Source organism: Dendropsophus ebraccatus, chromosome 6 (genome assembly GCF_027789765.1).
Source record: "Dendropsophus ebraccatus isolate aDenEbr1 chromosome 6, aDenEbr1.pat, whole genome shotgun sequence".
In the NCBI taxonomy this organism is placed as follows: domain Eukaryota; kingdom Metazoa; phylum Chordata; class Amphibia; order Anura; family Hylidae; genus Dendropsophus; species Dendropsophus ebraccatus.
The window spans coordinates 16,229,207-16,252,259 of NC_091459.1; the positions used below are offsets into that span (position 1 = coordinate 16,229,207).

General features: G+C 42.7%; 1 protein-coding gene across 3 annotated transcripts in view; it reads right to left on the minus strand.

Moving 5' to 3' along the window:
- CCDC150 (coiled-coil domain containing 150) overlaps nt 1–23,053 on the minus strand; it is a 56,737-nt gene that overhangs the window by 8,807 nt on the left and 24,877 nt on the right. For 2 of the 3 annotated variants that reach the window (XM_069974560.1, XM_069974558.1), the window contains exons 8-23: nt 22,591–22,634; nt 21,020–21,112; nt 20,406–20,513; nt 19,252–19,376; nt 17,966–18,143; nt 15,248–15,316; nt 14,762–14,854; nt 13,707–13,790; nt 13,385–13,492; nt 11,529–11,591; nt 9,448–9,564; nt 9,187–9,356; nt 8,298–8,391; nt 8,053–8,204; nt 7,833–7,959; nt 3,421–3,612 (exon numbers count right to left, since the gene is read on the minus strand). In XM_069974560.1, the coding sequence (XP_069830661.1) occupies nt 3,421–3,612; nt 7,833–7,959; nt 8,053–8,204; nt 8,298–8,391; nt 9,187–9,356; nt 9,448–9,564; nt 11,529–11,591; nt 13,385–13,492; nt 13,707–13,790; nt 14,762–14,854; nt 15,248–15,316; nt 17,966–18,143; nt 19,252–19,376; nt 20,406–20,513; nt 21,020–21,112; nt 22,591–22,634 (1,817 nt within the window). The remainder of the gene's footprint in view (nt 1–3,420; nt 3,613–7,832; nt 7,960–8,052; nt 8,205–8,297; nt 8,392–9,186; nt 9,357–9,447; nt 9,565–11,528; nt 11,592–13,384; nt 13,493–13,706; nt 13,791–14,761; nt 14,855–15,247; nt 15,317–17,965; nt 18,144–19,251; nt 19,377–20,405; nt 20,514–21,019; nt 21,113–22,590; nt 22,635–23,053) is intronic. The other variant, XM_069974559.1, reaches the window with a different exon arrangement.

Genomic DNA, 23,053 nt, shown 5'->3' on the forward strand with positions numbered 1-23,053 from the left:
GAAATTATTCTTTACTAAACAAACGTTTTTTGAACTGGGGAACCAATCGAGTAAAATGCTTGCACATCTGATTCACCAAAATTCGGCCTCCCCTGCTATACTTAAAGTTAGGGACTCCCAGGGCGTGATTCACGATTCGGATCATGATATAGCAGCTTGTTTTACGGACTTCTATGTGGACTTGTACACAACCAAAGTGGACTACACCAAGTCCGAACTAAATGACTATCTGGATGGTATTTCTTTTCCCACCCTGTCCGCAGATAGTAGAGAGAGCTTGGAGGCTGTGTTTACCTCCGAGGAGCTATTGGAAGCTATTTCAGATATTAAGACAGGTAAAGCTCCCGGCCCGGATGGAATCCCGATTGAGGTCTTTAATCGCTATGTAGATCAATTCCCCCCCCTCATGCTCAGCATGCTTCAATATGCCTTTGATGAGAATAGACTCCCAGACTCTATGAACGAGGCCACTATCATTGTATTATTGAAGCCTGACAAGGATCCCCTAGATTGTAGTTCATATAGACCCATTTCTTTACTTAATTTAGATTATAAAATCCTCACGAAAATGTTGGCTAAAAGACTTAACAACTATATTACTGAGATTATCCACAGCGACCAGGCGGGATTCATTCCGGGCCGTTCTACTTCGGATACTATCCGTAGAGTGCAGTCTCTTGTCCAGGTGGGGGGTGCGAAAGGCGAGAATTGGGCCATGGCCTCGTTAGACGCGGCCAAGGCATTTGACTCTGTGGAATGGTGTTATCTACTGGAAGTCTTGCAGAGGTTTGGGTTTGGTCCTAATTTTCTTAAGTGGGTATCCTTATTATACCAGGCCCCAAAAGCTAGGCTCATGGTGAACGGCGTGTATTCCCATTACTTTCCATTATCTCGAGGGACCAGGCAGGGATGCCCATTGTCACCCCTATTGTTTGCCCTGGCCATTGAGCCCATGGCATTGAGGATACGGAGAGCTCCCCTATATAAAGGCATTATAATAGGTGATAGAGAGGATAGAGTAGGGCTATATGCCGATGACACTATTCTATTTATGTCCTCTCCGCAAACTACTCTCCCAATAGCGATATCCCTTATTAATCTGTTTGGTAGATATTCTGGCCTTTATATTAATTGGTCCAAATCCGTTTTTATGCCACTGTGTCCCGATGGTTGGATGGCTAATGCTCAAGGACTGCCAGTGGTGGCCCAATTTAAATATTTGGGCATCATAATTTGCAGACAATATTCTCTAGATGCCAAGGCAAATGTTTATCCCCTATTGGAATACATAAAATCCAAGTTTAGGATCTGGTCGACTCTCCCTCTAGCAGTTCCTGGACGTATTAATCTCATTAAAATGGTGATATTGCCTAAATGCCTGTATATACTGGAACATGCTTCAGCCCCGGTTCCCATGTCCTTTTTCAGAAACTTGCACTCTTTATTTCCATCCTTTGTGTGGGGGGCATCTAGGTCCAAACTGAGCTTACTGACACTTCAGAGGCCCAAGGCGTATGGTGGCATGTCTCTACCAGACATTTACTTGTACTATCTGGCGGGACAGTTGAGGTATCTCGAGAGGTGGGTGGAGGCAAAGATTTTACCTAATAGGGAACATCATTTGGCTCACTTCCTGGACCTCCAACATTTATGGCCGGTCTTGGAGGGTGGCTATTTGAAACAGTCCCGGCTTTTACCGTTACACAAATTAGCATCACAAGTATGGGGCGCAGTCAAAAAATTATTGCATTATCAGGGAGTGATGATAGAGACGCCCCTATGGTATCACCCTAATTTGCCACATTTTTCTGAACACCTGGAACCCCGCTTCTGGATACGACATGGGGTCTGTACAGTGGGGGATGTGTGTCGGGGCCAGGTCTTCTGCTCATTCCAACAATTGCAAGACAAGTTTGACTTACCACGGGGATCCATGTACAGATACTTACAACTTCGGCACGCTTTCAACACCCAATTCCCGCGACCCTCTCTACCCTTCTCAGATTATCCTCTTATCGGTGTGTTTAGATCTCAGGGCCCTGGTGGCCTGATCTCTGCACTATACTCATTCCTCATACAGTACCGAATAGAGAATAATCCTTTACCAGTGGAAGACAGGTGGCGCTCTTCCTTAGGAGAGCTGTCTGAGGACGAGTGGTCTGACGTCCTATCCTCTCATCTATATGTTTCCCCTGCCGTTAACAATAAATTGACACAGTTGTTTATCATCCACCAAAGTTACCTCACCCCTGTTAGAATGCATAGAATGGGTAGATACCCCTCAGAGGAATGTCATAGATGCCACTGCCCGAGATCCGACTTTTGGCATATGATCTGGACTTGTCCAGATGTTGGATCTTTTTGGCAGGAAATAACAGTCCAGTTGTCTCAGATGATAGGAATCCCGGTACCGTGTACCCCCAAAATATGTTTGTTAGGCTTACTGGACGAGGAGGAGTGGCCTCATCACTGTAGAATTTTCCTTAGAGAATCTCTATTCATGGCTCGAAAGACAATTGCGATGAGATGGATGGACGTCAGACCCCCTTCAGTGGGTAAATGGAAAAAACTAGTCAATTCCACACTATCGTATGAGTTTATTGTATACAAGCACAGAGGTTGCCCGGGAAAGTTTCGCAAGGTGTGGGGCTGGTGGTGTGACTCACCTCTGACGGCATTTCAGCCTAGTAGATTTATACGGATTGGAGAACACAATCTCCCTTCCCCTCAAGGAGGGGACTAATATGATTTGGTGTAATGACTATATGCGGATGTTCCTTTTAGTTATAATGTAACCTGTGTAATGTTTGCTACATTGTACTATCTTCTACTTTCTGTACAGCCAATTTTGTTTTATGTTTTATTATTTCTTGGATGCAAGTTTACTTCTTTCTGCTCTGATGAGCTGTTATGTACATGTGACGATATAACATATGTAATGCTTGTGTCTGTTCTTTATCCTTCAATAAAAGGAGTTTAAAAAAAAAGTCAAAAACTGATCAAAGTGTGTGAGTGTGCGAGTGTGTAAAATAATGGAATGAAGTGTCCTAATGTTCTTTAAAATGTGAATAAAAGATTTATAAATAAAAAGCATACAACAGTATAAAAATAATAAATTTTTTGATACTGTTACTTGAAAATGGTTTTCTGGACCTCAAGTGTAAAATTATAGAAATAAAAACGTAAAAAAGGTAGGAAACAGTTCCGTTTAGGCCACGATATCTGCAATGTTCGCCATGCCTTCTGTAAAGCATAGTAGAAGAATAAGAGGAAGCTGCTAATAAAGCCATGAAGAACTGTGTATGAGAGACAGTAACCTGCATCCAAGACAAGAGAGCAGCATGGAGCTTATAGTTTACGGTTCTATTTATACCATTCTATGTCACAGACAGTAAAACACTTCATAAGCATACCACTCACTTGTATTCTTTCCTTTTGCTTTCTGACCTCCTTGCTCTCTAGGTAGGATTGAAGCTGTGCTTTTAAGCTGCATATAAGGTCTTTTTGCTGTAAAGTCTCCTTGTGAAGCATAGACTCCCTGCTTCTCAATTCTCTATTTGTCTGTGAGAGTTCTGTAGATGTTGCAGTGACAGAGTCCAATGCTTTCTTCAGCTGTAAGGTAGGTTACAGAAGAAAAGGGGAAGATTAGATTACCGTTCACGTATAATGACATTTGTTGAAAACGTGAATACATCCGCCAGCACAGCGTGTTCTGTTGGTTTGCAGCATCATAGATTTATCGGTTTTCATCAGGACTCTCCTGACCTATAGGTTTTAATAAATGCAAGAAATCCTCATAAAATAACCTTTTCTTATAGATATGCACTCACCGGCCACTTTATTAGGTACACCTGTCCAACTGCACGTTACCACTTAATTTCTAATCAGCCAATCACATGGCGGCAGCTCAGTGCATTTAGGCATGTAGACATGGTCAAGACAATCTCCTGCAGTTCAAACCGAGCATCAGTATGGGGAAGAAAGGTGATTTGAGTGCCATTGAACGTGGCATGGTTGTTGGTGCCAGAAGGGCTGGTCTGAGTATTTCAGAAACTGCTGATCTACGGGGATTTTCACGCACAACCATCTCTAGGGTTTACAGAGAATGGTCCGAAAAAGAAAAAAACATCCAGTGAGCGTCAGTTCTGTGGGCAGAAATGCCTTGTTGATGCCAGAGGTCAGAGGAGAATGGGCAGACTGGTTCGAGCTGATAGAAAGGCAACAGTGACTCAAATAGCCAACCGTTACAACCAAGGTAGGCAGAAGAGCATCTCTGAACGCACAGTACCTCCAACTTTGAGGCAGATGGGCTACAGCAGCAGAAGACCACACCGGGTGCCACTCCTTTCAGCTAAGAACAGGAAACTGAGGCTACAATTTGCACAAGCTCATTGAAATTGGACAGTAGAAGATTGGAAAAACGTTGCCTGGTCTGATGAGTCTCGATTTCTGCTGCGACATTCGGATGGTAGGGTCAGAATTTGGCGTCAACAACATGAAAGCATGGATCCATCCTGCCTTGTATCAACGGTTCAGGCTGGTGGTGGTGGTGTCATGGTGTGGGGAATATTTTCTTGGCACTCTTTGGGCCCCTTGGTACCAATTGAGCATCGTTGCAACGCCACAGCCTACCTGAGTATTGTTGCTGACCATGTCCATCCCTTTATGACCACAATGTACCCAACATCTGATGGCTACTTTCAGCAGGATAATGCGCCATGTCATAAAGCTAGAATCATCTCAGACTGGTTTCTTGAACATGACAATGAGTTCACTGTACTCCAATGGCCTCCACAGTCACCAGATCTCAATCCAATAGAGCATCTTTGGGATGTGGTGGAACGGGAGATTGGCATCATGGATGTGCAGCCGACAAATCTGCGGCAACTGTGTGATGCCATCATGTCAATATGGACCAAAATCTCTGAGGAAGCTTCCAGCACCTTGTTGTATCTATGCCACGCAGAATTGAGGCAGTTCTGAAGGCAAAAGGGGGTCCAACCCGTTACTAGCATGGTGTACCTAATAAAGTGGCCGGTGAGTGTATGTGTTGTGCTGTTATTAAAATGCATTCAAGAGAATGATGGATGACCTCAGGGAAAATCAACCAAAACACTGCGGAGACACCATCATGTGTTTCTCAACGTCATTGAGCTAGCCAGACCTTCTACCGGGAAGGAACAACCAAGCCAAGGCTCAATAATGATGTTTCCTGTTTATTAAAGAGACTCTGTCAGTAGGGTTATGGTGTCCTATCTCAGAGTAGCATAAACTAGTGACAGAGAAGCTGAACAGAATGATGTATCACTTATATTATCCTGTGAAGCTGATCCAGAGATCTCCTCCTGAATAACATGCACTATGAGTAGTCCTCTACATTATGTGCATGAGCCCAGTAGTCCTGGATATTCATGAGAAGCAGAAAACTCCGCCCACCAGCTGCTGACTGGCAGTTATCTATCCATGCTATTTATACACATTCAACTGTCAATCAGCAGCTGGGGGGAGGGGGGTGACAAGATTCCTATTCTCCTGCATATTAGGAGAACGGCTGAACAGAATGATATAGTAATACACTGATCTGTTTAAAATTTCCGTCACTAATTTGTGCAGTCTTCATTTAAGGCTGCGTAAACCTAGTGACAGATTCCCTTTAAAATGTATGACATAAAAGTGCACTTATCATGTTTCCTCATCCCATAAACGTGCAATCGCTCCTACTGCCAGAAGTTCCGGTAACTATGGATACGACCATGCTGGGTTAATTCCATGCATGAGCTCTATTGAATCAGAATAAGGCTTGTGAACAGAACCAACCTGACATGGTCATATCCATAGTTACCCGTACTTTTGGCAGAAGGAGTCACTGTGCGCTGATTGAGTGAGGAAATATAATGACAGGTACACTTTAAAGGGGAACTCCGGGTAGAGGTTAAAAAAAATGAAACTTCTGCAGAAGCATAACGCATTACTTACCTGTCTATTCCTGTTTTGAAAGTACCAAAAATCCATATGTTTAGGGGGGGGGGGGGGTTTGCTCTGTATTGTTTTTCTGTCTTTCCTGGTTTAGCATTTCCCAGAATGCAATACTTTCCCTCATGTGACCATCACAGCCCCCACCCAATACAATCTGTAAAATTAGTGCTGCACCTGCTTCTGGCTGGTCTGAGATGGTGAATCAGTCAGGGGATTGGGTTATCCAGCCCCGCCTCCTGTGAGATCACGCCCTGCCCCCTTTCTGTATCATCAGCAAACACACACAATGTGAGACAGAGGCATGGAAGATTTGTCTCCTAAGGTGGGAGAGCAGAGGGAGCAGGAGACAATGTGAATTGGCACAGAGGCCATTTTTTTTTCACTTCCTGGATTTCTATCAGCTACCAGTGTGACAGAACCGCACAGATACAGTAATACATTGTATAGACACATCTATATAACTTTTAATGTACTTTTAATAGAAAACAAGTTTTTCTCATCTGGAGTTCCCCTTTAATGACCAACTGGGTGTTACTAGTGGGGGGGGGGGGGGCGTGTCCCTACACATTATGGTACTGTCAGTTTTCATTGGAAAGTCTCAGACAGCACAAGGACACGCCCCCAGCTAGTAACACCCTGTTGGTCTTTTAGTCATACATTTGTAGTAAGAGAAAAAGAGGAAGAACATCACACACAGCTTTAAGGGTAAATTCACACGTGCGAATCCGCAGGAGTTTCAAGCTGCGAGTATTCCCACACAAGATTCAGCTGTGATAATGATTCCATTAGGTTTAGTGCGTTTTTAGCAGCATGTTTGGTTAGTGCGTATTAGCTGCGGATCCGCCCGTGTGAATTTACCCTTAGGAAATATACTCCAGAGCTGTCATGTTTTGGGTAACACTGCTTTTATAAATGCATTATTGTGTTACATAAATCAGTAGTAAAAGGGGGCAATACATTCTGAGTCCAGAGCTTGAGAGGCCATGACATCCCGCTCTGTCTTAGGGTGTGCGCACACTACAGAATTCCGGCGGAAAATCCGTTGCGGACTCCGCAGCTCGCACCAGCTCAAAGGCTCTGGCAGTCGCGCGCATTTCCACCCGAGACCAGTTTTCTGTCGGGATTCCGTAGTGTGCACACACCCTTAGGCTGCATTCACACATTCTGTGAAGTTGTCTGTGCGCACGGACAAATTTATAGCCCATTGCTTTGTATTGGGCTTTTCAGATATTCACAATTTTCATGCATTCCCTATCCGTTCCATGAAAAAACACGTGACACGTCTTTACTTGGAGAGGAAGCATGGCAAGGATTCCCCCATAGAAATCAATGAGATCCGTGTTTTTCACGGATGTGGCATCCATGTACATCCGTGAAAAAAAAAAGGATTTAAACTAGTACACTGCAATTTTAACCAGTCCGTGAAAAACACGGGACACGGATGCAAAAAGGATGTAAACACGAATGGTTTCGCACAAATCGCGGATGTAGCTAGCAGATTACATCCACGGCCCTGTAAAAACACTGAACATGTGAATGCAGCCTTAAAGAGGATGTACCATCAGGTACACTCTCTTTAAAATCACACATGAATTGAATGGCGCCGGCACAGGGAAGCCAGTCCCGCAGTCCTTTTTTTGAACCGTGGCGCGATTCCCGCGTACAGCCCCATTCTATTCATGGTTACCTGGCTGGGGGTGAAGCACTGGAGGCGGGCCGGCCCGCCCCCAGTGGGAGGCCCCTCCATGACACGGCTTCATTAGAATCAATGGAACATCCTCTTTAATGGTATAATACCAAAAAGAAAGTACTGTCTGTGCTGCAGCGCTTTTCTGCAGGAGACAAGCATACGATACCTCTGTAACCTCCATTCTTGCCGCTTTCTTTGTCTCCTTACTCTCTAGCTGGTGCTGTTTCTTCAGTAATGCAATTTGCTCCTGAAACAGCTTCTCCTTTATTCTGTGATCTTCCTCGGCTTTTTTCCTGCAAGGAAAATGAGCTATAATCTTAGGGAACTTGTTGTATGTGTATGCAGAATGATTATTGGGATTACATTAAATACAGTGTGACAATTACTTTTCCTGTAATTCTTTGCGTTGCAGATCTTTCTCCAGTTTACTGACATAACTCTGAAGCGTAGCGTTTCTCTGTAACGCCTGGTCCAACGCCTGTGCAAGCTTTCGGTTATCCTCTTGAGCAACTTCAACAAATTTCTGCAGCGGTTCTATCTGTTCATAACATAAAAGGGAGAAAATGGCATTTTTTCCTGATGGCACATTCATAAAAAAAAAACAAAAAAGAAAACTTCTACTTCATGTTACCTTTCCCAGATACTGGCTCTCGGTAGCGTGTAGCCTTGCGTTGCATTTTGCAAGTTCAGCTGTTAGTTTCTTAACATACTTTTGGCTTCCAACCCTAAGAAGTGAATAAGAGAACAAGTTTTAGTATCTGACTTGAATCAGTAAAGGAAAATTTAGGTGACACATTCCCTTTAATGCATTTAACATATATGTAAAAAAATAAATTAAAAAAAAAAAAAGATACAAAACAGATGGTAAAATGGATGCAAAATCCACTTCCCGTTGACTTACATTATAAAAAGAACAAAAAAAAAAACACACATTCCTTTTTTTCTTCTTACACAAATTTTTTTTTTATTCTATAAGTTTAAAATAACTGCCCTGAAATGGAAACAGTGAAACTGACAAAAACGCAGTGTGATCTGTGCCTAAGCTGAAGGTGGACCATTGTAATAGTCAGGTCTGATTTTTTTATTTTATTTTTTTTCAGATTTTCTTTTATTAATTTTACAAACTATATGCAATATAAAATATCATGGGGGAAGGGGGCAATGAGAGAGTCAGAAAGATCCTAGAAGGGACACCCAAAGGCCGTCAGATCTGATTATTATCCAACTAAGCACTTTATTCCAAGAGATACATTTTCATACAACCACCGCGGATTGCAGACAGTGCAAATTTGCAGGTTATTATTAAGACTATATGACAGATCCTATATTTAAAGGGCACTCGTTTCCTGACAGGACCCCACTGACAGTGACCTTTACAGAGGCAATAATATGTAATAAACACACTAACTGCAATAATTCAATAAATCCTGTCCTGCATTGCTGTTTGCTGCATCTATTTTAACAGCTTCCGTCCTTTATTTACATCTGACAGATTATAAGTCAGTATACTTATACATTACCTGTCATTCCGTAAACTCGATAGGTCATTATCCTTCCGTCCCAGTTCTGTCTGCAGTATTTCTAGCTCTTTCTGGAGCTTGGTGTGAGAGGACAAGACATTTTCTAAAGTTTCAGACATCCTGGTCCTCTCCTCACACACCTGAGACAGTTGCTGCTGGAGGACGGCCTTCTATATGGCAAAAAAACAATAGAAGAAATGTTATAGGAAAGTATAAACAGACGTTCCTGAAATGACAGCAAATTTATAAGCCATCACTCACAGTTTCCTCTAAGGTGTCAATCTGCTGCCTGACTCTTTTCTCTTCTTTGATGGCTTCATCTCGGCTCTGAATGGCTAATGTAAGCTCTTCATCTTTACAACGTAATGTGTGTTCAGTCTGTTGATGATATACCACACTTAATGTCACAGGAAATAGTTATTTTCAGAAAACTACATACATGTACTGTATATATATCATCAGACCTGTAATATAGACATGTAATATCTAACCACTCTGCAACCTGTAATATAGACATGTAATATCTAACCACTCTGCAACCAGACGCCTTGTATAACTGGGAAGGAAGAGTGTCATAAAATGGCCGCCGGCTCAGATATCCACCCTTAGGAGGTAAATGACTAGTTGGGCATCCTAGAGGGGCTTGAATGGAGAAGGCCTGAAGGGCATCCAAGACTAGGTTCAAATCCCAGAAAGGGGTGAAATGACGGTCAGGAGGAAGGGGTGCGCCCTTGACCTGAAAAATGAAGGCCATGGGCCACTGGCAAAAAAAATGGAGAGTTAAAACCTGGCTTTTCAGCGAGCTGTTCTGCCAAAGAGGGGGAGATAGGCGGATCAGATGGAGCTCCAATACGTTTACTGGGAGTTGAGCTTCTTGTGAGTTCCTTGAGTAGTCTGATGCTGCCAGATGCCTCCCTAGCCCTAAATACTGCCATCTGTGGTCACAATGTGATAGTGGATCAGGAGGAAGGGGCAGCCCAGGGATTTTAGTGAGGACAGAGGCCACCACCACTGGAGCTCCTGTAGGAGATAAGCCAGAAACGCAATACTTAAGATCCAGGAGGGGGAGAGACCTGCCCCAATGTAAGTGCAGGAAAAATTTGTCTGGCTCTATGGATAACCAAAGAGACTGAAAGTGAACAGGAATAATGATCACCCGTGAGAGAAGGGATTGGAGAGCCTGCTCAAACCCACTGGGTGGGGACCATGGAGGACAGGACAGAAAAATGAAGGGGAAAAAATAAAACAGGTTTTGTATCCTTGCAACACATCCTGAACACACTCATCCTCCACACAAGCAAGCCATTTTTTCAATGGAGTAGCAGGAGACGGCCCCCAACCGAAAAGACTCAAGTGGGGGTGGGTCTTCAGGATGATAGGGCCTTAAGGTGTCAATGTTATAATGTTGTTATAACAAAATCTAAATCATCAGTAGATGTGATATGAAGCAAGTTTGCAATTTACATTCATCTTTTTTTTTTTTTTTTTTAACATGCTGTCAAACAAAGCTGTACTTAGACTTTTTTTTCTTACAGTCTAAACACAGGAAGTGCTAGGTTTTTCATCATAAAATAAAAAAAATAATGAATGTACATTGCAAACTTGCTTTCTATCACATCCCATTTTCATTTCGATTTTGAACGTTATAACGACAGGTACACTTTAGGATCTAGGCTTAAAGGAAGAGCGGCCAGAAGCTAAAGCCCTGTTAGAGCAAACTGGAGGAAAGCCTATACCTATGTTACCTGTGTCCCCCAATAAAACGCCCAAGCAAAAACAAGTTATGCGTGCTAGATGTCTGGAAATAAGACCTTGATCCAGAGATTATTCTGATGAACTTTTCTTCATGTTACCGTTGCCTTCACAAACTAGAGAGGACTTATGTTCTGTACCAAAGGAGTAAGACTATGAACCTCTGCTCATATGTGGTGTCCCACCTTGGGTGTTGCTTATGGTTACACCCTTCGCAAAAGTCTGTACTTTAAGTAAACGCTGGTGATGAAGCAGGACCTAGGTTTCGCCACAAGATGTCCCTATTGTATGTAACTGTACCTATGTTTTTGCACAACCAAACCAAAGGGTTAGCAAGTGCATGAATAATGTTTAGCAGGTGCTCTGCCTGGTCAGAATCTGCCTAGCTCAAACTTTTAGCCGCAAACACAATTTTTTTAATGTATTTTCACAGAATGTTACACTCTGATGCATATTGTATTATGGCGTCTATGAGTGTAAAGGGATTGGTGGAATTTTCTTACAAAAAGTAAGCAAACAATGGTAAAGGCTATGTACTAAATGTGCACTTGTTTTTAGGTAACGCTAGGTCATTTCCACTCATGACTGACCTGCTGACATTTTGCTTTTAATCTCTGCAGTCGGATTTTGCTTGAGTCAAGTTCTGAATTTAACTAAAAGACAAGAAAAGAAATCTCAGTAATCTATATGGGCCTCATGCCCATGGTCGTATTACGTGTCATTTAGAGGAGTCATAGGGGATGAACAGAGATGCATGGGAAACCAATGAACCTCATTATACCTTCAATTTCATAAGGACTAAAAAATATTCATGTTATGCTCAACAGCATACTAGTAGGAGTAATCCTAGAGCAGGTCATAATAATGCATCACTGATGTCCATGCTTAAAACTGATATGTATTTTTATAGTGGGAAAGGGAAAGCCATGTCACTGCACAATCCAGCCAGTGAAAAGGCTTTGTACATACAATTGAGACAGCATAGACTGCAAGCAGACAGCCAGATGATTAGCGGGGACACACTAAGGGCCCTATTCCACCCAACGATTAGCGTTCAGATTATCGTTAAATCGTTCGAATCTAAACGATAATCGTTCATTTGAATAGCAGTTAACGACTAACGACCGAACGAGAAATCGTCGATCGCTTAATAAATAAAACCTGGACCTATTTTTATTGTTGCTCGTTCGTTTCAGGTCTTTCACAATAGTGGTCGTTTGAGATCGTTTATCGTTGACGATTATGCGAACGATAATCGTCCCGTGGAATAGGGCCCTAAGGGTCCTATTACACTGAAAGATTTTTAACGACTAACGATAAACGATCGCAAACGAGATTTTTATCGTTAACTTGAAATCGTTCACCATATTACACAGAACGATAATCGTTAGTTACGATCGTTAATATGATCGTTACTAAGATCGTTTATTCCTTCTGATCCCAGCAAAACAATGGACAATGTGAAATTTCACTGAACAATTGGTGAAAAAATTTGGAACTTGAGCGAACAAACGGGGAATTACAGCGATTAGCGAACGATTAACAATAATTTTAGGTTCAGATCTAAATCAACGACCAACGACATACAAACGATTTTTCGATCGTTGCCTACAATTACACAGAACGATTATTGTTTAAATTTGAACGATTTAACGATTTTCCACACGATAATCGTCCCGTGTAATAGGGCCATAATATGCTATAACATTCAGCCATTGACAGGCATAGAAAATGACATTCAGTATCTCAAGACAATGGTAACATGTAAAGGGGTGGGCTGTATCAGACAGGAAGTGGCCAATGAGGTATGGAGGTTGATGTGCTGAATGCAGGAATAATAGGCTAGATGAAGTAACTAATTGTTATACACCTAATCATCTAAAAATAAGGGGAACTATTAGCAGGTTAGACAAATCTAACCTGCTGATATGTCCCTATTGCACAGGAGATGCTGAGGAAGAAGGTATGCATTTTACCTTCCTCCTTGGTGCCGTTCCGGTGCAGTTAGTCTTTTGTGCCACAGTCCGGTGACACCGTAAGGAGCACTGCTGCCCCCCATGGCCCCATCCGTTCCCATTTTTAGAAAGGAGCAGGCTGGCTAGGGGTGGGTCGGCGTTATGGTGGCAGGCAGTGCTTCTAACAGGTGCCCCAGCGCTCCTAACAGTTTCTACAGACTGTGGAGCTAAAGACTAACTGTACGGGAACGGCACCAAGGAGGAAGGTAAGAGACATAGCTTCCTCCCCGACGTCTCCTGTGCAGTAGGGACATATCAGCAGGTTAGATTCATGCCAACAGGAGCATTACTTCTCTGCTATTCAGTGCAGCCTTTATCTAAAGAAAGGACCTGGCATTATAGTGCCACCATGTGCTGCCATGCAGCCTTCTGCAGACGGCTCTGGCATGTACACAACCTGAAACTGGAAATGTATATGTATAAATGCTTACCTGTGTGTACCTAGCCTGTAAGCTTGCATTAAGTTTATAGAGTTTGGAATTCTCAGAATGGGCATCACCAAAGGATTGCAAATCTAACTGCAACAGCTCTACTGTGCTCTACATTGAGAAATGGGGGAAAATAAAATAGCAGGCATAAATGCATCACCGGTATACTAATCAAACAATTGAAGCATAGTAGAACTTAAGGTGACCTCTAAAAATATGGAGAGAAAACCAATAAAAGTACATTTATGATCTACATTCAACTGTATATGTGATTTCCATCATATTTATTATAAGTGATTGTTATAACAAGTCTGGTAGATGGTACCTGTAGCTTCCCTTTCTCATAGGCCAGTTTGTTCTTACTATCTGTAAGTTCATTCAGTAGTGACTCCACTTGTCTCTTTGCATGCTAAAAAGAGAACAAAATCAGTCAGTAAAGCAGCTAAGCTAGCTGGAATATACATGAAGCTATCTAGTATAATAAGTAAAGATAGGATGTGAAAGGGCATCTCAGAGTGCTCAGTTCTAGTTCTGCCTCTTAAAGGGGACCTGCGACCACTCCTGGTCTGTTTTTATTTTTGCAAATACATGCATTGCCCATAAAACCACAATTCCAGATCACCTATTTGTATATATCTGTGATGTGCTCTTCTTCACTTATTTTAGAAATATATGACTCAATAACCAACTGGGTGTTACCAATTGGGGGCTTGCCCTTAAGGCCATATTACACCAATCAATTATCTGACACAGCACTCTCTGCTGCCACCTCTGTCCATGTCAGGAACTGTCCAGAGCAGGAGATGTTTCTATGGGCATTTGCTCCCGCTCTGGACAGTTCCTAACATGGACAGAGGTGGCAGCAGAGAGCACTGTGTCAGTCTGGAGAGAATCCACCACTTCCTGCAGGACATGCAGCAGCTAATATGTACTGGAAGACTGGATTTTTTTTAAATAGCAGTACATTACAAATCTATATAACTTTGACACCAGTTGATTTGAAAGAAAAAGATTTTCATGGGCGTAACCCTTTAAATCTGGGTACTGGGCTTCAGATGACATTCCCTGCACTCAGATCACCAACTAGCCACTCTTATGGTGCGTTTACACAGGCAGATTTATCTGAGAGATTTTGGAAGCCAAAGCCAGGAATGGATTTGAAAAGAGGAGAAATCTCAGTCTTTCCTTTATGACCCCTTCCCAGTTTAAGGTCTGTTCCTGGCTTTGGCTTCAAAAATCTGTCAGATAAATCTGCCTGTGTAAATGCACCATTTTATTGCATTAAATTGCATAAATTATTGTATTTATTAATAAATGTAATAAATGTATGTTTCATTTTAACACATTTTATTAGTCATTGAGGCGATTCAGCTATTGTACCTGCTCTTGCTCTAGCACTGCCACATGTTCTACAAGACGTTTATTTTCTTGCTCTTGTACCCACAAGGAACTCTGAAGCAACTCCTGTTCCAGCTGCAAAGATTGTATGACATTTAAAAAGATGACATGTGGGATAGACTTAAAGAAAACAAGCTGACTACTCAAGTAGGGATGAGTTAAATTTGCAGTAGTAGCAAAGTGCTTCCCCAGGCTCGGCGGTCAGCTTGTCAGCCTGCTGCCTTTGGACTGGATGCAGCTTTTCTAGGCACCTGGAAGGGAGCGGCACAGCAGCCGGCTGACAAGCCCACGGGTGAGTCCCTCTGTAAATTCGCTCATTGCTACTCAAAAGTAACCATAACCATACGGCTAAAACTTTGGCTGTCGAGGCATGATGGGAATTGTAGTTTTGCAACAGCTGCAGGGCCGCCGGTTCCTCATCCCTGATGTAAAGGCACAAAGCTAAGTGATACTAAGTATAATAATTACCTTGTTTTCAGTCAATTGAACTTCCAGGTTTTGGCTTTTCTCCAGGAAGTCATTAAGAGTCCTGTTAAGCTTTAAAAAAAAAAAAAAGACACACACACACACCACAAATACAATATTACATGTAAGAATTGTATAGAGTCCCATGCAAATGTAGAACATCTCAACAATGTAATGTGTAATTGTGTGGCCAGGCCACACGAACGATTACTGGACTGTATGTGCAGCCATTTAAATGCATTGTTATTGGCTGCACATTCCCTGCTCAGATTAGGAGATGTGGCCGCACAAAAGATTCAATCAGCCGTCAAACAAGCGTTTAATTGTTCTCTACTGACCTGGAGTCTGGTCCCAAATGTAGCAGTATTTATTATGTGAAAAACTGCCGTCAATAACCAGTAAGAGAATGAAGAATGGGGCTCAGTGGGTTCACTGTGTTTTTAATCAGTTTTTGGTAAAATTGTGTGCATCGGTTTTGATCCGTTGACTTCCATTATAAAAAAAATAAATAAAAAAAAACACAGATCAAAACGCGTCCTTTTTTAACATACACTAACACGTGACCTTATGTTTGTCTACAGTAAAATAAAAAAAAACCTAATGCTTTTTTTTATAATGGAAGTCAATGGAAAAATGGGTCAAAATGGATGCACACAATTGCATATGTTTTTCCATCAGTTTTTGGAAAAATTGGATGGAAAAAAAAAAAAAAAAAAAAGATTGCAAAAACATGAACCCAAACTTGTGAATTTACTAGAATAGACAAAAAAATATGTAGGTGTCTATATCACACAGTACACGCTGGACTCACTACTACAAGTGACATTCAGAAAACTTCTACACATAACAGCACTCCTAGCATGTGTGCTTTTTCTGATAAAAAAAATTAGAGTAATCTTATACAATGTTATCCATAGAAAGCAGTAGAATAGTAAAGACATAAGGGGATGCCTTTTAGAGGCTACTTAATATAAATGACTGAAAGCTTTCAGGAGTCAGGGTCCCTTCGCCTGTTCTGGCTATGACACGTCAGCTTCATGTCGGCCGGTGTGTCCCTGTTCTGGCTATGACACGTCAGCTTCATGTCGGCCTATGTGCGCCCTGTTCTGGCTATAACACACCAGCTTCATGTCGGCCTATGTGCGCCCTGTTCTGGCTATAACACACCAGCTTCATGTCGGCCTATGTGCGCCCTGTTCTGGCTATAACACACCAGCTTCATGTCGGCCTATGTGTGCCCTGTTCTGGCTATGACATGCCAGCTTCATGTCGGCCTATGTGTGCCCTGTTCTGGCTATGACATGCCAGCTTCATGTCGGCCTATGTGTGCCCTGTTCTGGCTATGACATGCTAGCTTCATGTCGGCCGGTGTGTCCCTGTTCTGGCTATGGCACGCCAGCTTCATGTCGGCCGGTGTGTCCCTGTTCTGGCTATGACACGCTAGCTTCATGTCGGCCTATGTGCGCCCTGTTCTGGCTATGACATAGCAGCTTCATGTCTGCCTATGTGCGCCCTGTTCTGGCTATAACACACCAGATTCATGACGGCCTATGTGTGCCCTGTTCTTGCTATGACGTGCCAGCTTCATGTCGGCCGGGGGTGTCCCTGTTCTGGCTATGACACGCTAGCTTCATGTCGGCCTATCTGTGCCCTGTTCTGGCTATGACATGTCAGCTTCATGTCGGCCTATGTGCGCCCTGTTCTGGCTATGACATAGCAGCTTCATGTCTGCCTATGTGCGCCCTGTTCTGGCTATAACACACCAGATTCATGACGGCCTATGTGTGCCCTGTTCTTGCTATGACATGCCAGCTTCATGTCGGCCGGTGTGTCCCTGTTCTGGCTATGACACAACAGCTTCATGTCGGCCTATGTGTGCCCTGTTCTAGCTATGAAGGCCATACAATACAATTTGATAACAAACAGCAGCCAGTGCTCAGCATCCTCTTGTCACGCCTCACAAGGTTTAGTTTATTAACATGTCGTAAATTGCAGACTCTTCTCTTGTATTCTGTTATTCTTAAAATTTCTAAAATCCTTTGATGAGCTCTGTCTAGTGTGTATATATAGGTCTGTGAATTCTTCAGCTTTGTATAACATCATGTCTGACGGAGGGGGCTAGACTCCTGAACGCTTACAATCAAATACTCAGCCTCTAAAAGGCATCGCCTGACGTCTTCACTATTCTACTGATAAAAAAAGAAAGACTGTGTGCCAAGTGATAGCCTAAAATGTCTGCACATGTTTACTAGAGATGAGCGAACCGGGTTTGGGTTCGAGTCGATCAGAACCCGAACGTTCAGCATTTGATTAGCGGTGGCTGCTGAACTTGGATAAATCTGGAAAAGATGGATACAGCCAATGACTATATCCATGTTTTCCACATAGCCTTAGGGCTTTATTCAACTTCAGCAGCCACCGCTAATCAAATGCCGAATGTTCGGGTTCGGATCGACTTGAGCATGCTCCAGGTTCGCTCATCTCTACACATAACATCATCATCTAAAACAGATGTGTCAAACTCCTTCAGCTGTTACAAAAACTACATCTCCCATCATGCCTGGACAGCCAAAGCTTTAGCTTTGGCTGTCCAGGCATGATGGGAATTGTAGTTCTGAAACAGCTGGAGGGCATGAGTTTGACACCCCTGATCTAAGAGGTTACACACAATGCCAAACAGAAACCTATGTAAGGAATATGCAGTATGTGACTGTGTGATACCTCCTCTTGTAGCAATCTCTTCTCATTTTCTATAGCAGTCTTGTCCTGAAGGGCCGAGTCCAGTTGAGCTCTCAGACCAGCAATGGTGTTTTCCTGCATCTCCATTTGCACACTGGTTTTCTGCTCTGTATGTATGGCTTTTTCTGTACACTTGTTGTGCTCAGCGCGGATTGATGCTCTGGAATTACACATTCATGGTTAATGATGACTAGCAGGCCATTTTGCCATATAACCTTTACTAAGATATTCATGTTGTCTCGTGAACCACTCCCCTCCTTTTATTTTTTTACTTCTTCAAAGGGGTCATCCAGTGCCACAAAAACATGGCCACTTTCTTTCAGAGACAACACGACTGGTTTGCAATTAAGCTCCATTCACATCAATGGAACTGAGCAGCCAAACCTGCACCCAAACTGGAGACAAGAGCGGGGCTGTCTCTAGAAGAAGGTGGCCATCTTTTTGTAGTGCTGGATAATTCCTTTAACTTGTCAAAAAAGTATTTGAATCTAACATACGTGCAGGTCAGACTTTTACGGCTCCAACCTCTGATAGCAAACAAAACAGGCCTGTGCTATCCATCTCCGTATAGGTGAATAGGCCCACCAGAAACAGCTATTGCCAACACCCTCAGAGTCTATCGAGATGGGTAAATTCTAAAGCGTTCCCTAAACAGCTATCTGACCCTTCAGCGGCAACGATTTGTGGTTTACTTCTATAAAAAAAAAAACCCTCAAATCTTCCAGTACTTATCAGTTGCTGTATGTCCTGCAGGAAGTGGTATTCTTTCCCGTCTGGAGAGCAGAAGAGGTTTTCCATGGGGATTTGCTAGTCCTCTGGACAGTTCCTGACATGCAGAGAGGTGACAGCAGAGAGCACTGTATCAGACTGGAAAGGAAACACTACTTCATGCAGGACATTCAGCAGCTGACAAGTACCGAAAGACGAGAGATTTTTTTTAAATTAATTTTTTAAGTAATTTACAAATCTCCGGCACTTTCTGACGCCAGTTGATTGGGAAGAAAGAAAATTGCAGGAGTACCCCATCAAATGCAAGCTGTAATTACAAGCAGTTAGCATTTACACTCCAATGGAGTTAACAGCTGTTGCTATGGGTAAAACCACCACTTTTACACAGTACTCACAGGGTAAAAGGGGTTATCCAAGAACAGAAAAACATGGCTGACACTGACACTGAGGACAAGAGTGGTGCTCTTTTTAGAAGAAAGCAGCAGCGGGTTTTCTAATCCTGTATGACCCCTGTAACAATGCAGTAACAAGTAACTTACACTTCTGCTTCCAGCTGTGTTCGCTCTCTGAGCATTTCCTGGACTTTCGCGCCCAGGTTTGTCTGGAAAACCGCCAGCAAGGTCTCCTGTTCTTGAAATTTTTTTGTCATTGCATCTTGTGCTACCTGGAAGTCATTTGAAAAATAATTATATATATAAAAATTTAAGAATCCAATGCAAAGAACAAGAGCATAGCCACTAATTAGAACTTAAAGTGACACTGTCACCTCCTTTTTGCATTCTGACATCTCTACACAGGTGTAAAGGGTAAATTTAGCAGTTTTCATACCTTATTTTATATCATACGTCATGGTGCTTGTTCAAGTAAAAAGTCATCTTTTATCAACTGCAGATTATGTTAAGTGGACGGGGCCTCGCGACATTAACGCCACTTAGCCCCGCTCATAACACAGTTGGCCCCGCCCCCTAATCAGCCATTGGAACAGGCTGGTCTAAAGGTCTAGGCCCCACCCCCTCTAGGCCGGCCCACCAATGGTCGCCAAGGGGGCGGGGCAAATCTGCAGTTCATAAAAGATCACTTTTTACTTGAACAAGCACCATGATGTATGATATAAAATAAGGTGTGAAAACTGCTAAATTTACCCTTTACACCTGTGTAGAGATGTCAGAATGCAGAAAAGGGGGGACAGTGTCACTTTAAACAGGTTTTCTAGGCCTATAACACGGATGGCTTATTCATAGGATAGGCCCTCCCAGCACGCCCACCAATCAGCTGTTTGGGGGAGCCACTGCACTGGCACCACTGGCATACGGTGCTGACTGCCTACTGTGTAGTTGTGGCATGGGTAACTAAAGCTCAGCTCCTATTCAATTCAAAAGGAGCTAAGCAGCAGCAACCCACACCACCAATACACAGTAGATGAACGGCTTCTGGCACCATTCACTGTGTATAAGCACCGATCAGCACCCTGCTAATCACACAATGATTGCCTATCCTGTGCTTAGGCCATCAATGTAATAAAGCTCTTTAAGGGTATGTTCATACAGAGTATTCAGGCTTTACTCAATTGTTCATTTATATTGATTTATTCCTGACATACATTTGAATACAGAATAAAATCTGGAGCATAGAATCCCCAGCATATACGCTATGTGTAAATATAACATGGAAAGTAATCCAATGTTGGGTATACCTTGAGATCCTGCTGATGTTCTGTCACAAGATGTAGGTTTTGGTTGTTAAGTTTCTGCACAGTCTCAGTAAGTTCCGAGCACTGATTCTCCAACCTCTGATTTAAACACTGCAGAATACAGAGTAAATATATTAGTATCCATTCGAGGGAACAAGAGACCGCATTTGTCAGACAGACATTCTCTATGATGCCAAAATGTATTCTTAGCATATATTCATACATACAGGATCTGCAGCAGATTTATTGTTCAATCACTTAGTCACATTGATGTCTGCAGTATCTGCACTACACCATTTATGTCAATGACCCACACAAATCACGAACTGTCGCGTCTGGGCCTATACAATTTGATGACAATTTGGAGGAAATCTGTATGACGACTGTATTTTTCATAGAGCAATCGACGTCTATGGGCAGCTCTGTGCAGCAGATACAGAACATATAAGTGGAGATCCTATTTTTTTTTTTTTTTTTGTTGAATGGATTTTGGCCCCAAACAGGAATCAGTGAAAAATACAAACAAAGGCATGGGGCCATAGAAATCAATGGGTGCTATAATTGAGGATATTGCATACAATATGTGGACCTGAAAACATGGCCTTCTCTTCTCTTACCTGAACTTTTTCTGCTGCTTCCCGCAGAGCCACAGAGTCTGCTCGCAACTGCCCCAGTTCAGCCTGTTGTCCTTCACACTTCTGCTTAATAATCTAACAGTGAAGAAGATGCCAATAAGACTACCGGTATCACAGAGAAGAAGAAAGAAATTTATTCACCCAGTAGAACATTCACTTGAATTTTTACAGATTCAACAAATAGATATAGGTTTATCCCTGGCAGGTCAACATTATTCCTCTCAGAAACAAAGCAAAGTAAGGCTACGTTCACACTACGTAAAAGTACTTCTGTTGTTGCCATCGGCAACAACAGCTGTACTTTGTAAGGTGTGGAACACTGCCTTATCTGCTAGGAGATCCCAGCCGGAGCGTATACACATATTATACGCTCCGGCCAGGATCCCATACGGAGCCGCATAGAACTGACATATCAATTCACACAATGAAGTTCTGATGTGGGCGCGTGCTGATGCGCCCGCAACACTGCAGCCAGGTGTGTCATCCGGCCGGTACTGCAGTACCGGTCGGGATGATCTTTGCAGAGACCGGCCACTCCGTGACCTGGCCGGGTCACGGAACAGCCAGTCCAATACGTAGTGTGAACATAGCCTAATGGCAAAAAAAAAAAAAGTGCAGCCATGAAAACTGAAGGCACAGAAATTTAAATGTCAGTGCTGTCAGTTTACATCACATTTTTATGTTAAAGTGTACCTGTCACCATAAAAAAACTTTTTAAACGTCATAGAGACATGTCAAAAGTTTTGATTGTTTCGGGTCTGAGTTTCACACCTGTACCGATCGGGAGAACGAGCCGGGAGAAGACCGTACTTTGCGGCCATTTAAATTCATTCACTACAGGCCGCAAATCCCCTGTTTACACAAGTCATAAAATACTGTTGAAAACAGCTCAGGCAAGATGGCAACCTCCATAACAATGTACAAATTTTTTTTTTAATAAATTAAAAAATTACAAAATCAGAAAAAAGAAGTGGATTGGAAAAATAGAACATGTTTTACTATTTGGCCCTAATCAGTAAAAGAAAATCTGGGCAATACATTCCCTTTAAAGTGGACCTTGTCCCGAGTGACTCACACACCGACCCCAGGAACTGATAGGAGAGGAGAACAGCATTCAAACATTGATCACCTCAGCTGCATGAAGCAGAAAACTCTTTTAAAAAGCGCTTGCTGTGATGGACGAGAGAGGGTGCAGACGTTTTTAATTATTTTCACCAGGCCATCCTAGAAATGCATGGGCCCCATAGCAAACTTTTGATTGGGCCCTGCCGACTGACCACAAACCTGTTTAGTGTAGTCATAATCTTTGCTATTTTACTGCAAGTGCTCGCCAAGAGTGCTTGCAGTTAAAGGGACATTTGCAGCATCCAGGACGCCTGCTCAGCCACCGGGTGCTGCAAATGATGATGGCTGAGGCAGGCCAGTGTATTGCAGGAGTGGGCCACAGTGCCCTATAGCAGCTGCTATGGCGGTAGTTATGCCCCTGATGCAGTCTTCTCACCCTTTAGGCTAGATTGACACCATGCATACAGGGAGAATCCTTAAATTCTTACCTTGATCTCCTCTTGCAGCTGGCTCACGTGGGAGTCTTTTGTCTCTAAGTAATAAAAATTCACAAGACATTAATAAAAAGGTTTGGCTGCAACTATACAGACACATAGTATATAGAAAACAGTAAGACCAATAGGTTGCTTCATTTTATATTTTAAAAGCATTGGCGAAATAACAAAATGGTTCTTTGCAATGACAGACTTAAATTAAAATCTTAAATAAAACAAAAAAAATTGCTCTATTGCCATCCTTATGACTCTTTTAATTTCCCCCTTTTAAAGTCCCCCTGGGAGAATTCTCTGTTAACTGTGCTGATCTCTCATAGAGATCAATGCAGTACTTATGTACTGCATTGATCTAAGAGATCAGTGCTCGATTACTATGGGCTGCTGGAGCCCATAGCAACTGAACGCTGAGCCGGGATCAGCATTATTGCGGCATAGCCTGGCCAGAAGCAGGGATCGC